Genomic DNA, 16,798 nt, shown 5'->3' on the forward strand with positions numbered 1-16,798 from the left:
ATTATTGCGAATTTCAAAAGTACAATTCTCCCACGGGCCAATTTGTACTTGACTTTATAGTGTATGGACATTTTACCAAACAGTATGAATGCAAATACAATGTCAATGCATTTACGAGTAGGATTAAATGAAATATTAGATTTGAAAGACTTTAGCCGCCTAAAGTTATTATATAACCCCACTATTGCCCGCCGAACTATAAGCTCATTGCCTATTAGGCAATTAAAATCAACAGATATGTGACGAACACTAATGGGGTATGAATGTAAAGGGGACCAAGCGTTAAATGATGCTCGTGCGGTTGCGATATGCTGATCAATTAAACTCCCCTGGTCTAATGAATGACAAAATCCTCTGGTCTAATGACAAAATCCCCCGGAAATCTGAAAACACTCTGGAATTATTAACCAAATCCCCTGTCTACTGACAAAATCCCCTGGAAATCTAAACAAAATCCCCTGGAATTCTGAACAAAATCCCTTGGAATTCTGAACAAAATCCCCTGGTCTAATGACAAAATCCAAATGTTGTTTATATATATATATATATATACATATATACAATAAGAAACTAGAAATAGATGAAAAATCTTGGAATACAACAAGGAAACTAAAATACTCAAAATAACGTGTTCTATCATCATGAGTGACATGTATCATTAAAATGGAAGTAAAATATGTCACTTTCATTATCACTGTGGTCAGACCAGCCATAAACTGATAAGCACTTAGTTGTAGCTTTTAGTAAAATAACAAAATGTTAAAAGTTAAAAAGCATAAGAATAGAGTTGCAGGTTCTGGCATAGCCTTGTCTATTATTTGACTGTATAAAAGACAGCTTATCTATATCCGAAATAGTTTGAAATAATGTTTTGGTTGTATTTGTTTTTCTAAATATAGAATGCATGTAGTACCATAAAGTTTACTATATTAACACTCGAGTTTCTGACTCAATATTATCATAAAGCGGCAAAACAAAGACGATCATTCAGGCCAAGCGTTTCGTATCGCCCCGTTTAAAATTGAAATACAGCTTCTGAACATCTTAACTTTATTTTGAGAGCACTATCAATTTATAATAATATTCAACAGAATTGCTCTTTTTGTATTAAATATGGTCCCTTAACTAATTTCTGCCACTTTTATTCATTTATTGTTTGAGGTAGATTGTTATTTAGAGTGTTGTATATATTGTTCATGATGAGTGTTGCTAAACTGCACACATATGTTGGTTTTTAATAGTAATTATTAAATAAATATTGACCAAGCAATTCAGTTTTTGGCTAGCTTTGACTAAATCACAGAATTAACCAGTTTTAAACAATTGGCTGCTGATTCGCTCTAACTGTTTCCTCACAAACGTTCTTGAATATTGCTGTATTAAATAAGCGACAAATCTTATTAGTGAACTTTTACAGATCAGTTTTAACTCGATGATATTGATGTCTGACTTTATTTTATGTTAGTCTGATTTTGTTTTGAGGTATGCGTCAGAAGTGATCAGTATGCTGTTATAACAATGCAATGCACAATATTTTGTGTTTAATTTCCTACGAATGCTTTTTGAAAGAAAGTTAACTTAATCCATAGTATGCAACAAAATATTACTTTCGATGTTCGAGTAATTAAAAAAACCTATTGCATTGTATTGATCCGACTGGCGAAATATTTTAGTATCATTGCTAAAATTGAATAAATTAAATTCATTTCTATATACATGTTTAATACTGTCTAATAATTCCTCAGGAATATTCCTGTATGCTTCAATGTAAGATAACTGCTTCATCATATGTCTTTCGTTTGCTGTGCTTTTCTCCCTAACTTTCTTAAGAACGTTGATGTAATCAGTCTTATTAATAGACTCTGCCTCAAACTCGGAGAGCGAAAAGCCCTTGGTCCCTATTACTCCTCGGATCTGCAACTTTCGCCAGATTCTACGCAGAGCATCTGGCCATGACATGCACTTTACAATGTCCTTCCGCCATTCATAAGGTCCAGAGACCGAATCCTGTATAGCGTCATCAGCATGAAGGTTAGAGGACTTAGCTTCCATTGCATCCAGACTCTTGAACTGCCGAAGAGCTGACAATATACTTGTGATATCGTCTTTGAACGTTTCCATTTTGCCTATATATGTATAGTTTACTTCACATGGTAAACACGCATCCCACTTGGCAACATGGCAGTCGAGAGTTTGTTTCTTCTTATCCGTGATAATCACATATTCCAGCAGTTGTCGAAATGAAAAATTCGCATATCCACATTGGTTATTCTTATCTCGTGAAAACCGATTGAAATACGGATTAGGTCCAACAAATTTATCAACGTAAGCTGAAAAGAGCATATCAAATGGACTCCTTACAAACATAAACCGAAAACTGTTACTTGCATCTTTGTTGCCGACAGTCCACTTGTTAAGGTCCAAATTATCTGTGGAAGGAGGTGCATCTGAGATAGGAACGTCAAAAGGGGTGTACACTGTCCCGTTTGGTAAACCCCTGTTATTAACGCTATCATTCGGAACATTCTTGTCAAGAAGGTGGAAGCGATCTTACACAGCGGACAGTACACGGCGTTAACATGCGGGTCGAAACTTACTCGGACCTTTCTTTTCCCCGATCTATGTATGTTGTTCTTACACGCGCTCCGTAGATACTCAGCTCGTGAAAACCCATCCTCCACTGGCAGATCCTGTATTCAGACAAACCAAGACTAAACAATACGTATCAACAGGGGTTTTTAAAAATAAAATATGCCATAAAAGTGGTAGTCGGTAGTACATCGGCTTTACATATGGAGGAAAACAGTAAGGCAACGATAAGGCAACGGTAGAACCACGGTATCACAACGCCGGTACTACATCGGTATCACAACGCCGGTACTACATCGGTATCACAACGCCGGTACTTCATCGATATTGCTACGGCCAATCGTGATTTTTCAAATGCTTTTTCGACGGAGCTCCACCGATTTTCTCGCAATTTTTAATTGTGTGCTCCGGTTTAGTCCCGGCGAAGTGTGTGACAGACCCTTAATAAGGGCAAGCATTTTGATATTGTTTTTAATACACTTGAACCATTCGAATAAAACATCTAGCCACATGTTTTCAGAATGGTCGTTCGTTCTTATGTTATCAGGACGTCTACGAGCAAAGATTTACCCAATAGCCCACACTGAGACATTGTGAACATCGTTTTTAATAACTAGTATTCTGTTTAGAAAAAAATACTATTTGAGTTAGTATGGTTTTTGATACCTTTGTGTCCTTCAGGATACTACTTTTCTTTCCACTTGATGTGGACTCTTGATAAATCTTTTCTTCTGGCGTAGGGGTCAGCTCTAGATCAAGGGAACAGCACAATGTTACTATCACTGGCAGTGGCCTAAGCCTTCTATTGAAATACACTTAATAAATTTAACAAATTCTGTTATTACTCTTTTTGTCGCAACATCCACATCTAAATCGGAATGTATATAAACACATGCGATGAATAAGATATACATATTTTATATTTTATATATATTAAGTGAATGTGTACTGTCTCAACTGTGTGATAAGAGTAAAAAAAAACAACCTAAAACCAATCTAGCTGTGGAATATGCTCAAAATTTGATAATGTTCATAGAGACAAGAAGTACAATTACAATTTGGAAGAACAGTTAAGTTCAGATAGGTTCATTTTCAAGGCTTTTGAGGTGACTAACACCAAAAAAGGGCGAAATATCCGTTCCACTTTCAGAATGTAATTGATATAAATATGGAACAAGATAACTTCAACAAAAGACATGTTTTGAGAATTCTTTTAAAGTATAAGGATACGTTAAAAATACTAACTTTTGAAAAGGAGTTCAGTTTTTTTCTAGATTAAACCTCACAATCGTTGTTTATACATCTAGTTTTACCCAAAAGTAATAAGATTCTCTTTCCAGGGTCTCTGCTTTCGAACAATTATTGTAGCATCTTATAAAAATACAACCCGGGTATTATATTGTAACAGTAAATCCCTAGGCTAGGAAACAATGCGCCCTGTATCGCGCTCAAACCAACTACTTTTAGTAATGCACCGGTCATCGTATGGCGCAGATCACGGCCTCCAAACGCCAGCTCCACCACTTTACGGTGGTGCAAAGAAAAAGAGCTGTCGACACTTCCGTGGTGGAGCTGTGCCCTATGTTTACATGAACAAAAGTGAGTATGATTTATATTTTATTTGATAATTTCATTTAACGGACATATTTCGAAAATCGGAGAATGTGGTACCGTGTAAGAACACTTTTACTGCAGGCTATTTCGTTTCAATATTGCGCAAAGTGTGGTGCCAGGAGCTTTTCTCCCGAATCGGACTTGTGCATATTTTGAGATCTGATTGCATAGCAAGTACATTTCGGTGCTTACACCCCCCCTCCCGTAAGAACATTCTTACGCATGTAAACATAACTGTTATGTATAGTACCTATGCCAGAACACAACAAAACTAATAAACACTTCTTAAAAAGGAAAAATGCACACATTTATAAAAGTGGTGGCGCTGTTGCCCTAGTGGTGGCGCTGTCGAGTAGTGGTGGCACTATCGACTCCGTAATCGAGTATGTTTTGCGCTTGAAGTAATATAAAAAGTTAACGCTTTTGGAATAAATACAAAGGTTGCTATATTTATCATTCATTGTTATGCTGGTTATGCATGCTTCTCAGTGCGGAAACAAAACTATACGCGAACTACCTAAAACCTTAATAAAACCTATTTCGAAAACAAACAGCTATAGCGGCGTTTAGAGGCCGTGTGTTCCGACACGGTGTGGCGCTCGAATCAACGACCGTTAGTTTATCTAAAAGGTGTGCTAATTGTCATCTTGTATGTACACTCAAAAATTAGGACTAGTATATTGAAACGATGCCTTGTCATTTCAATTTTAGAGATAAAAAATCACTATTAATTAGAATGCACCTTCTTAACTACACATGACTAGCACATGCCATTAAAACATATAATGTGCAAAATGATCTTGAATGTGTTACATTTGATATACAAAGAACATGGTGATGATCCCTACCTGAAAAAGTGAAGCGGTTTTGGGTTAGGTAAATGAGCATCAATGTCCCGATGACCATCATCAGGGCCCATATGGCAGAGCCCCTCCGCCGACACACCCACCAACGCACTTGTCTTAAAACCATTTCTACTGCTAAAAGGCAGAAAAACTTCCGTCCCTCCAAATGTTTGTCATGCAATGAATATCTGTCCACTTTGCGATTTGGTAATTGAAGTCCACGATACTTATGGCACCGTATATTGATTGGCAAAAGGCAAACTTTTATGTTTAAGGTTTAAGAACGACAAAGCTTGAAACTTGATCCTACGGAACTCATGTACATGTAACTATATAAACAATAAAATTACACTGGAGTACAGACTGTTGGATGTTCATTGCTTTGAATTTATGGGCTATGGTTGTTAAAAGATGCAATGTTCTTGTGCACCGATATTTGCATTATCTCAGTGGTTCGTAGGAAAACAATGTCATTCTTATTCTTATGGTGGCATATAACTGCCGTAAGATAACCTGTTCACATTCGCGAACAACACATTCGTGTGTTAACAACTTAATTATCGCACTGACACCGTAATAAAAACAGCAGATCGCCTGGCATGAATAAATATTTATCCATTAGTAATACCAATATAATGTGCGCATTTAAATTCACTGAACTGTGATACTGATCAATGATCAGTATTATTGCGAATTTCAAAAGTACAATTCTCCCACGGGCCAATTTGTACTTGACTTTATAGTGTATGGACATTTTACCAAACAGTATGAATGCAAATACAATGTCAATGCATTTACGAGTAGGATTAAATGAAATATTAGATTTGAAAGACTTTAGCCGCCTAAAGTTATTATATAACCCCACTATTGCCCGCCGAACTATAAGCTCATTGCCTATTAGGCAATTAAAATCAACAGATATGTGACGAACACTAATGGGGTATGAATGTAAAGGGGACCAAGCGTTAAATGATGCTCGTGCGGTTGCGATATGCTGATCAATTAAACTCCCCTGGTCTAATGAATGACAAAATCCTCTGGTCTAATGACAAAATCCCCCGGAAATCTGAAAACACTCTGGAATTATTAACCAAATCCCCTGTCTACTGACAAAATCCCCTGGAAATCTAAACAAAATCCCCTGGAATTCTGAACAAAATCCCTTGGAATTCTGAACAAAATCCCCTGGTCTAATGACAAAATCCAAATGTTGTTTATATATATATATATATACATATATACAATAAGAAACTAGAAATAGATGAAAAATCTTGGAATACAACAAGGAAACTAAAATACTCAAAATAACGTGTTCTATCATCATGAGTGACATGTATCATTAAAATGGAAGTAAAATATGTCACTTTCATTATCACTGTGGTCAGACCAGCCATAAACTGATAAGCACTTAGTTGTAGCTTTTAGTAAAATAACAAAATGTTAAAAGTTAAAAAGCATAAGAATAGAGTTGCAGGTTCTGGCATAGCCTTGTCTATTATTTGACTGTATAAAAGACAGCTTATCTATATCCGAAATAGTTTGAAATAATGTTTTGGTTGTATTTGTTTTTCTAAATATAGAATGCATGTAGTACCATAAAGTTTACTATATTAACACTCGAGTTTCTGACTCAATATTATCATAAAGCGGCAAAACAAAGACGATCATTCAGGCCAAGCGTTTCGTATCGCCCCGTTTAAAATTGAAATACAGCTTCTGAACATCTTAACTTTATTTTGAGAGCACTATCAATTTATAATAATATTCAACAGAATTGCTCTTTTTGTATTAAATATGGTCCCTTAACTAATTTCTGCCACTTTTATTTATTTATTGTTTGAGGTAGATTGTTATTTAGAGTGTTGTATATATTGTTCATGATGAGTGTTGCTAAACTGCACACATATGTTGGTTTTTAATAGTAATTATTAAATAAATATTGACCAAGCAATTCAGTTTTTGGCTAGCTTTGACTAAATCACAGAATTAACCAGTTTTAAACAATTGGCTGCTGATTCGCTCTAACTGTTTCCTCACAAACGTTCTTGAATATTGCTGTATTAAATAAACGACAAATCTTATTAGTGAACTTTTACAGATCAGTTTTAACTCGATGATATTGATGTCTGACTTTATTTTATGTTAGTCTGATTTTGTTTTGAGGTATGCGTCAGAAGTGATCACTATGCTGTTATAACAATGCAATGCACAATATTTTGTGTTTAATTTCCTACGAATGCTTTTTGAAAGAAAGTTAACTTAATCCATAGTATGCAACAAAATATTACTTTCGATGTTCGAGTAATTAAAAAAACCTATTGCATTGTATTGATCCGACTGGCGAAATATTTTAGTATCATTGCTAAAATTGAATAAATTAAATTCATTTCTATATACATGTTTAATACTGTCTAATAATTCCTCAGGAATATTCCTGTATGCTTCAATGTAAGATAACTGCTTCATCATATGTCTTTCGTTTGCTGTGCTTTTCTCCCTAACTTTCTTAAGAACGTTGATGTAATCAGTCTTATTAATAGACTCTGCCTCAAACTCGGAGAGCGAAAAGCCCTTGGTCCCTATTACTCCTCGGATCTGCAACTTTCGCCAGATTCTACGCAGAGCATCTGGCCATGACATGCACTTTACAATGTCCTTCCGCCATTCATAAGGTCCAGAGACCGAATCCTGTATAGCGTCATCAGCATGAAGGTTAGAGGACTTAGCTTCCATTGCATCCAGACTCTTGAACTGCCGAAGAGCTGACAATATACTTGTGATATCGTCTTTGAACGTTTCCATTTTGCCTATATATGTATAGTTTACTTCACATGGTAAACACGCATCCCACTTGGCAACATGGCAGTCGAGAGTTTGTTTCTTCTTATCCGTGATAATCACATATTCCAGCAGTTGTCGAAATGAAAAATTCGCATATCCACATTGGTTATTCTTATCTCGTGAAAACCGATTGAAATACGGATTAGGTCCAACAAATTTATCAACATAAGCTGAAAAGAGCATATCAAATGGGCTCCTTACAAACATAAACCGAAAACTGTTACTTGCATCTTTGTTGCCGACAGTCCACTTGTTAAGGTCCAAATTATCTGTGGAAGGAGGTGCATCTGAGATAGGAACGTCAAAAGGGGTGTACACTGTCCCGTTTGGTAAACCCCTGTTATTAAGCGCTATCATTCGGAACATTCTTGTCAAGAAGGTGGAAGCGATCTTACACAGCGGACAGTACACGGCGTTAACATGCGGGTCGAAACTTACTCGGACCTTTCTTTTCCCCGATCTATGTATGTTGTTCTTACACGCGCTCCGTAGATACTCAGCTCGTGAAAACCCATCCTCCACTGGCAGATCCTGTATTCAGACAAACCAAGACTAAACAATACGTATCAACAGGGGTTTTTAAAAATAAAATATGCCATAAAAGTGGTAGTCGGTAGTACATCGGCTTTACATATGGAGGAAAACAGTAAGGCAACGATAAGGCAACGGTAGAACCACGGTATCACAACGCCGGTACTACATCGGTATCACAACGCCGGTACTACATCGCTATCACAACGCCGGTACTTCATCGATATCACAACGCCGGTACTACATCGGTATCACAACGCCGGTACTACATCGGTATTGCTACGGCCAATCGTGATTTTTCAAATGCTTTTTCGACGGAGCTCCACCGATTTTCTCGCAATTTTTAATTGTGTGCTCCGGTTTAGTCCCGGCGAAGTGTGTGACAGACCCTTAATAAGGGCAAGCATTTTGATATTGTTTTTAATACACTTGAACCATTCGAATAAAACATCTAGCCACATGTTTTCAGAATGGTCGTTCGTTCTTATGTTATCAGGACGTCTACGAGCAAAGATTTACCCAATAGCCCACACTGAGACATTGTGAACATCGTTTTTAATAACTAGTATTCTGTTTAGAAAAAAATACTATTTGAGTTAGTATGGTTTTTGATACCTTTGTGTCCTTCAGGATACTACTTTTCTTTCCACTTGATGTGGACTCTTGATAAATCTTTTCTTCTGGCGTAGGGGTCAGCTCTAGATCAAGGGAACAGCACAATGTTACTATCACTGGCAGTGGCCTAAGCCTTCTATTGAAATACACTTAATAAATTTAACAAATTCTGTTATTACTCTTTTTGTCGCAACATCCACATCTAAATCGGAATGTATATAAACACATGCGATGAATAAGATATACATATTTTATATTTTATATATATTAAGTGAATGTGTACTGTCTCAACTGTGTGATAAGAGTAAAAAAAAACAACCTAAAACCAATCTAGCTGTGGAATATGCTCAAAATTTGATAATGTTCATAGAGACAAGAAGTACAATTACAATTTGGAAGAACAGTTAAGTTCAGATAGGTTCATTTTCAAGGCTTTTGAGGTGACTAACACCAAAAAAGGGCGAAATATCCGTTCCACTTTCAGAATGTAATTGATATAAATATGGAACAAGATAACTTCAACAAAAGACATGTTTTGAGAATTCTTTTAAAGTATAAGGATACGTTAAAAATACTAACTTTTGAAAAGGAGTTCAGTTTTTTTCTAGATTAAACCTCACAATCGTTGTTTATACATCTAGTTTTACCCAAAAGTAATAAGATTCTCTTTCCAGGGTCTCTGCTTTCGAACAATTATTGTAGCATCTTATAAAAATACAACCCGGGTATTATATTGTAACAGTAAATCCCTAGGCTAGGAAACAATGCGCCCTGTATCGCGCTCAAACCAACTACTTTTAGTAATGCACCGGTCATCGTATGGCGCAGATCACGGCCTCCAAACGCCAGCTCCACCACTTTACGGTGGTGCAAAGGAAAAGAGCTGTCGACACTTCCGTGGTGGAGCTGTGCCCTATGTTTACATGAACAAAAGTGAGTATGATTTATATTTTATTTGATAATTTCATTTAACGGACATATTTCGAAAATCGGAGAATGTGGTACCGTGTAAGAACACTTTTACTGCAGGCTATTTCGTTTCAATATTGCGCAAAGTGTGGTGCCAGGAGCTTTTCTCCCGAATCGGACTTGTGCATATTTTGAGATCTGATTGCATAGCAAGTACATTTCGGTGCTTACACCCCCCCCCCCCCCCGTAAGAACATTCTTACGCATGTAAACATAACTGTTATGTATAGTACCTATGCCAGAACACAACAAAACTAATAAACACTTCTTAAAAAGGAAAAATGCACACATTTATAAAAGTGGTGGCGCTGTTGCCCTAGTGGTGGCGCTGTCGAGTAGTGGTGGCACTATCGACTCCGTAATCGAGTATGTTTTGCGCTTGAAGTAATATAAAAAGTTAACGCTTTTGGAATAAATACAAAGGTTGCTATATTTATCATTCATTGTTATGCTGGTTATGCATGCTTCTCAGTGCGGAAACAAAACTATACGCGAACTACCTAAAACCTTAATAAAACCTATTTCGAAAACAAACAGCTATAGCGGCGTTTAGAGGCCGTGTGTTCCGACACGGTGTGGCGCTCGAATCAACGACCGTTAGTTTATCTAAAAGGTGTGCTAATTGTCATCTTGTATGTACACTCAAAAATTAGGACTAGTATATTGAAACGATGCCTTGTCATTTCAATTTTAGAGATAAAAAATCACTATTAATTAGAATGCACCTTCTTAACTACACATGACTAGCACATGCCATTAAAACATATAATGTGCAAAATGATCTTGAATGTGTTACATTTGATATACAAAGAACATGGTGATGATCCCTACCTGAAAAAGTGAAGCGGTTTTGGGTTAGGTAAATGAGCATCAATGTCCCGATGACCATCATCAGGGCCCATATGGCAGAGCCCCTCCGCCGACACACCCACCAACGCACTTGTCTTAAAACCATTTCTACTGCTAAAAGGCAGAAAAACTTCCGTCCCTCCAAATGTTTGTCATGCAATGAATATCTGTCCACTTTGCGATTTGGTAATTGAAGTCCACGATACTTATGGCACCGTATATTGATTGGCAAAAGGCAAACTTTTATGTTTAAGGTTTAAGAACGACAAAGCTTGAAACTTGATCCTACGGAACTCATGTACATGTAACTATATAAACAATAAAATTACACTGGAGTACAGACTGTTGGATGTTCATTGCTTTGAATTTATGGGCTATGGTTGTTAAAAGATGCAATGTTCTTGTGCACCGATATTTGCATTATCTCAGTGGTTCGTAGGAAAACAATGTCATTCTTATTCTTATGGTGGCATATAACTGCCGTAAGATAACCTGTTCACATTCGCGAACAACACATTCGTGTGTTAACAACTTAATTATCGCACTGACACCGTAATAAAAACAGCAGATCGCCTGGCATGAATAAATATTTATCCATTAGTAATACCAATATAATGTGCGCATTTAAATTCACTGAACTGTGATACTGATCAATGATCAGTATTATTGCGAATTTCAAAAGTACAATTCTCCCACGGGCCAATTTGTACTTGACTTTATAGTGTATGGACATTTTACCAAACAGTATGAATGCAAATACAATGTCAATGCATTTACGAGTAGGATTAAATGAAATATTAGATTTGAAAGACTTTAGCCGCCTAAAGTTATTATATAACCCCACTATTGCCCGCCGAACTATAAGCTCATTGCCTATTAGGCAATTAAAATCAACAGATATGTGACGAACACTAATGGGGTATGAATGTAAAGGGGACCAAGCGTTAAATGATGCTCGTGCGGTTGCGATATGCTGATCAATTAAACTCCCCTGGTCTAATGAATGACAAAATCCTCTGGTCTAATGACAAAATCCCCCGGAAATCTGAAAACACTCTGGAATTATTAACCAAATCCCCTGTCTACTGACAAAATCCCCTGGAAATCTAAACAAAATCCCCTGGAATTCTGAACAAAATCCCTTGGAATTCTGAACAAAATCCCCTGGTCTAATGACAAAATCCAAATGTTGTTTATATATATATATATATACATATATACAATAAGAAACTAGAAATAGATGAAAAATCTTGGAATACAACAAGGAAACTAAAATACTCAAAATAACGTGTTCTATCATCATGAGTGACATGTATCATTAAAATGGAAGTAAAATATGTCACTTTCATTATCACTGTGGTCAGACCAGCCATAAACTGATAAGCACTTAGTTGTAGCTTTTAGTAAAATAACAAAATGTTAAAAGTTAAAAAGCATAAGAATAGAGTTGCAGGTTCTGGCATAGCCTTGTCTATTATTTGACTGTATAAAAGACAGCTTATCTATATCCGAAATAGTTTGAAATAATGTTTTGGTTGTATTTGTTTTTCTAAATATAGAATGCATGTAGTACCATAAAGTTTACTATATTAACACTCGAGTTTCTGACTCAATATTATCATAAAGCGGCAAAACAAAGACGATCATTCAGGCCAAGCGTTTCGTATCGCCCCGTTTAAAATTGAAATACAGCTTCTGAACATCTTAACTTTATTTTGAGAGCACTATCAATTTATAATAATATTCAACAGAATTGCTCTTTTTGTATTAAATATGGTCCCTTAACTAATTTCTGCCACTTTTATTTATTTATTGTTTGAGGTAGATTGTTATTTAGAGTGTTGTATATATTGTTCATGATGAGTGTTGCTAAACTGCACACATATGTTGGTTTTTAATAGTAATTATTAAATAAATATTGACCAAGCAATTCAGTTTTTGGCTAGCTTTGACTAAATCACAGAATTAACCAGTTTTAAACAATTGGCTGCTGATTCGCTCTAACTGTTTCCTCACAAACGTTCTTGAATATTGCTGTATTAAATAAACGACAAATCTTATTAGTGAACTTTTACAGATCAGTTTTAACTCGATGATATTGATGTCTGACTTTATTTTATGTTAGTCTGATTTTGTTTTGAGGTATGCGTCAGAAGTGATCACTATGCTGTTATAACAATGCAATGCACAATATTTTGTGTTTAATTTCCTACGAATGCTTTTTGAAAGAAAGTTAACTTAATCCATAGTATGCAACAAAATATTACTTTCGATGTTCGAGTAATTAAAAAAACCTATTGCATTGTATTGATCCGACTGGCGAAATATTTTAGTATCATTGCTAAAATTGAATAAATTAAATTCATTTCTATATACATGTTTAATACTGTCTAATAATTCCTCAGGAATATTCCTGTATGCTTCAATGTAAGATAACTGCTTCATCATATGTCTTTCGTTTGCTGTGCTTTTCTCCCTAACTTTCTTAAGAACGTTGATGTAATCAGTCTTATTAATAGACTCTGCCTCAAACTCGGAGAGCGAAAAGCCCTTGGTCCCTATTACTCCTCGGATCTGCAACTTTCGCCAGATTCTACGCAGAGCATCTGGCCATGACATGCACTTTACAATGTCCTTCCGCCATTCATAAGGTCCAGAGACCGAATCCTGTATAGCGTCATCAGCATGAAGGTTAAAGGACTTAGCTTCCATTGCATCCAGACTCTTGAACTGCCGAAGAGCTGACAATATACTTGTGATATCGTCTTTGAACGTTTCCATTTTGCCTATATATGTATAGTTTACTTCACATGGTAAACACGCATCCCACTTGGCAACATGGCAGTCGAGAGTTTGTTTCTTCTTATCCGTGATAATCACATATTCCAGCAGTTGTCGAAATGAAAAATTCGCATATCCACATTGGTTATTCTTATCTCGTGAAAACCGATTGAAATACGGATTAGGTCCAACAAATTTATCAACATAAGCTGAAAAGAGCATATCAAATGGGCTCCTTACAAACATAAACCGAAAACTGTTACTTGCATCTTTGTTGCCGACAGTCCACTTGTTAAGGTCCAAATTATCTGTGGAAGGAGGTGCATCTGAGATAGGAACGTCAAAAGGGGTGTACACTGTCCCGTTTGGTAAACCCCTGTTATTAAGCGCTATCATTCGGAACATTCTTGTCAAGAAGGTGGAAGCGATCTTACACAGCGGACAGTACACGGCGTTAACATGCGGGTCGAAACTTACTCGGACCTTTCTTTTCCCCGATCTATGTATGTTGTTCTTACACGCGCTCCGTAGATACTCAGCTCGTGAAAACCCATCCTCCACTGGCAGATCCTGTATTCAGACAAACCAAGACTAAACAATACGTATCAACAGGGGTTTTTAAAAATAAAATATGCCATAAAAGTGGTAGTCGGTAGTACATCGGCTTTACATATGGAGGAAAACAGTAAGGCAACGATAAGGCAACGGTAGAACCACGGTATCACAACGCCGGTACTACATCGGTATCACAACGCCGGTACTACATCGCTATCACAACGCCGGTACTTCATCGATATCACAACGCCGGTACTACATCGGTATCACAACGCCGGTACTACATCGGTATTGCTACGGCCAATCGTGATTTTTCAAATGCTTTTTCGACGGAGCTCCACCGATTTTCTCGCAATTTTTAATTGTGTGCTCCGGTTTAGTCCCGGCGAAGTGTGTGACAGACCCTTAATAAGGGCAAGCATTTTGATATTGTTTTTAATACACTTGAACCATTCGAATAAAACATCTAGCCACATGTTTTCAGAATGGTCGTTCGTTCTTATGTTATCAGGACGTCTACGAGCAAAGATTTACCCAATAGCCCACACTGAGACATTGTGAACATCGTTTTTAATAACTAGTATTCTGTTTAGAAAAAATACTATTTGAGTTAGTATGGTTTTTGATACCTTTGTGTCCTTCAGGATACTACTTTTCTTTCCACTTGATGTGGACTCTTGATAAATCTTTTCTTCTGACGTAGGGGTCAGCTCTAGATCAAGGGAACAGCACAATGTTACTATCACTGGCAGTGGCCTAAGCCTTCTATTGAAATACACTTAATAAATTTAACAAATTCTGTTATTACTCTTTTTGTCGCAACATCCACATCTAAATCGGAATGTATATAAACACATGCGATGAATAAGATATACATATTTTATATTTTATATATATTAAGCGAATGTGTACTGTCTCAACTGTGTGATAAGAGTAAAAAAACAACCCTAGAACTCTTTTGCTAATTAAGGTAGCCCACCAATCTAGCTGTGGAATATGCTCAAAATTTGAGAATGTTCATAGAGACAAGAAGTACAATTACAATTTGGAAGAACAGTTAAGTTCAGATAGGTTCATTTTCAAGGCTTTTGAGGTGACTAACACCAAAAAAGGGCGAAATATCCGTTCCACTTTCAGAATGTAATTGATATAAATATGGAACAAGATAACTTCAACAAAAGACATGTTTTGAGAATTCTTTTAAAGTATAAGGATACGTTAAAAATACTAACTTTTGAAAAGGAGTTCAGTTTTTTTCTAGATTAAACCTCACAATCGTTGTTTATACATCTAGTTTTACCCAAAAGTAATAAGATTCTAAAGTAATAAGATTCTCTTTCCAGGGTCTCTGCTTTCGAACAATTATTGTAGCATCTTATAAAAATACAACCCGGGTATTATATTGTAACAGTAAATCCCTAGGAAACAATGCGCCCTGTATCGCGCTCAAACCAACTACTTTTAGTAATGCACCGGTCATCGTATGGCGCAGATCACGGCCTCCAAACGCCAGCTCCACCACTTTACGGTGGTGCAAAGGAAAAGAGCTGTCGACACTTCCGTGGTGGAGCTGTGCCCTATGTTTACATGAACAAAAGTGAGTATGATTTATATTTTATTTGATAATTTCATTTAACGGACATATTTCGAAAATCGGAGAATGTGGTACCGTGTAAGAACACTTTTACTGCAGGCTGGTTACTATTTCGTTTCAATATTGCGCAAAGTGTGGTGCCAGGAGCTTTTCTCCCGAATCGGACTTGTGCATATTTTGAGATCTGATTGTATAGCAAGTACATTTCGGTGCTTACACCTCCCAGTAAGAACATTCTTACGCATGTAAACATAACTGTTATGTATAGTACCTATGCCAGAACACAACAAAACTAATAAACACTTCTTAAAAAGGAAAAATGCACACATTTATAAAAGTGGTGGCGCTGTTGCCCTAGTGGTGGCGCTGTCGAGTAGTGGTGGCACTATCGACTCCGTAATCGAGTATGTTTTGCGCTTGAAGTAATATAAAAAGTTAACGCTTTTGGAATAAATACAAAGGTTGCTATATTTATCATTCATTGTTATGCTGGTTATGCATGCTTCTCAGTGCGGAAACAAAACTATACGCGAACTACCTAAAACCTTAATAAAACCTATTTCGAAAACAAACAGCTATAGCGGCGTTTAGAGGCCGTGTGTTCCGACACGGTGTGGCGCTCGAATCAACGACCGTTAGTTTATCTAAAAGGTGTGCTAATTGTCATCTTGTATGTACACTCAAAAATTAGGACTAGTATATTGAAACGATGCCTTGTCATTTCAATTTTAGAGATAAAAAATCACTATTAATTAGAATGCACCTTCTTAACTACACATGACTAGCACATGCCATTAAAACATATAATGTGCAAAATGATCTTGAATGTGTTACATTTGATATACAAAGAACATGGTGATGATCCCTACCTGAAAAAGTGAAGCGGTTTTGGGTTAGGTAAATGAGCATCAATGTCCCGATGACCATCATCAGGGCCCATATGGCAGAGCCCCTCCGCCGACACACCCACCAACGCACTTGTCTTAAAACCATTTCTACTGCTAAAAGGCAGAAA

At 36.6% G+C, this 16,798-nt stretch overlaps 3 protein-coding genes across 3 annotated transcripts; all 3 read right to left on the minus strand.

Annotated features, from left to right (window-relative positions):
• Positions 1-571: 571 nt before the first annotated feature.
• Positions 572-5,237, minus strand: LOC128232830 (uncharacterized). Its single transcript, XM_052946586.1, has 3 exons — positions 5,052-5,237; positions 3,256-3,338; positions 572-2,690 (listed from the first exon to the last, which is right to left on the minus strand). Exons 1-3 carry the CDS (start codon positions 5,173-5,175, stop codon positions 2,358-2,360), a joined length of 540 nt encoding a protein of 179 aa, XP_052802546.1. The 5' UTR covers positions 5,176-5,237; the 3' UTR covers positions 572-2,357.
• A 1,807-nt stretch (positions 5,238-7,044) lies between these two features.
• Positions 7,045-11,021, minus strand: LOC128230924 (carbohydrate sulfotransferase 10-like). The gene is made up of 4 exons (XM_052943351.1): positions 10,836-11,021; positions 9,036-9,118; positions 7,457-8,420; positions 7,045-7,103 (listed from the first exon to the last, which is right to left on the minus strand). The coding sequence occupies exons 1-4, from the start codon at positions 10,957-10,959 to the stop codon at positions 7,045-7,047; spliced, it is 1,230 nt and encodes a 409-aa protein (XP_052799311.1). The 5' UTR covers positions 10,960-11,021.
• Positions 11,022-12,828: 1,807 nt separating this feature from the next.
• Positions 12,829-16,798, minus strand: LOC128230925 (carbohydrate sulfotransferase 10-like). Its single transcript, XM_052943353.1, has 4 exons — positions 16,653-16,798; positions 14,819-14,901; positions 13,241-14,204; positions 12,829-12,887 (listed from the first exon to the last, which is right to left on the minus strand). The coding sequence occupies exons 1-4, from the start codon at positions 16,774-16,776 to the stop codon at positions 12,829-12,831; spliced, it is 1,230 nt and encodes a 409-aa protein (XP_052799313.1). The 5' UTR covers positions 16,777-16,798.

This window comes from Mya arenaria, chromosome 4 (assembly GCF_026914265.1).
Source record: "Mya arenaria isolate MELC-2E11 chromosome 4, ASM2691426v1".
Taxonomy (NCBI): domain Eukaryota; kingdom Metazoa; phylum Mollusca; class Bivalvia; order Myida; family Myidae; genus Mya; species Mya arenaria.

Coding starts and splice junctions, on each gene's coding strand:
- LOC128232830 (XM_052946586.1), bottom strand. CDS start 5,175: ATGGTTTTAAGACAAGTGCGTTGGTGGGTGTGTCGGCGGAGGGGCTCT. Junction 3,339..5,051: donor AAACCGCTTCACTTTTTCAG/GTAGGGATCATC, acceptor CCCTTGATCTAG/AGCTGACCCCTACGCCAGAA. Junction 2,691..3,255: donor GTATCCTGAAGGACACAAAG/GTATCAAAAACC, acceptor GTCTGAATACAG/GATCTGCCAGTGGAGGATGG.
- LOC128230924 (XM_052943351.1), bottom strand. CDS start 10,959: ATGGTTTTAAGACAAGTGCGTTGGTGGGTGTGTCGGCGGAGGGGCTCT. Junction 8,421..9,035: donor GTATCCTGAAGGACACAAAG/GTATCAAAAACC, acceptor GTCTGAATACAG/GATCTGCCAGTGGAGGATGG. Junction 7,104..7,456: donor TCCTGAGGAATTATTAGACA/GTATTAAACATG, acceptor TATTTAATACAG/CAATATTCAAGAACGTTTGT.
- LOC128230925 (XM_052943353.1), bottom strand. CDS start 16,776: ATGGTTTTAAGACAAGTGCGTTGGTGGGTGTGTCGGCGGAGGGGCTCT. Junction 14,902..16,652: donor AAACCGCTTCACTTTTTCAG/GTAGGGATCATC, acceptor CCCTTGATCTAG/AGCTGACCCCTACGTCAGAA. Junction 14,205..14,818: donor GTATCCTGAAGGACACAAAG/GTATCAAAAACC, acceptor GTCTGAATACAG/GATCTGCCAGTGGAGGATGG.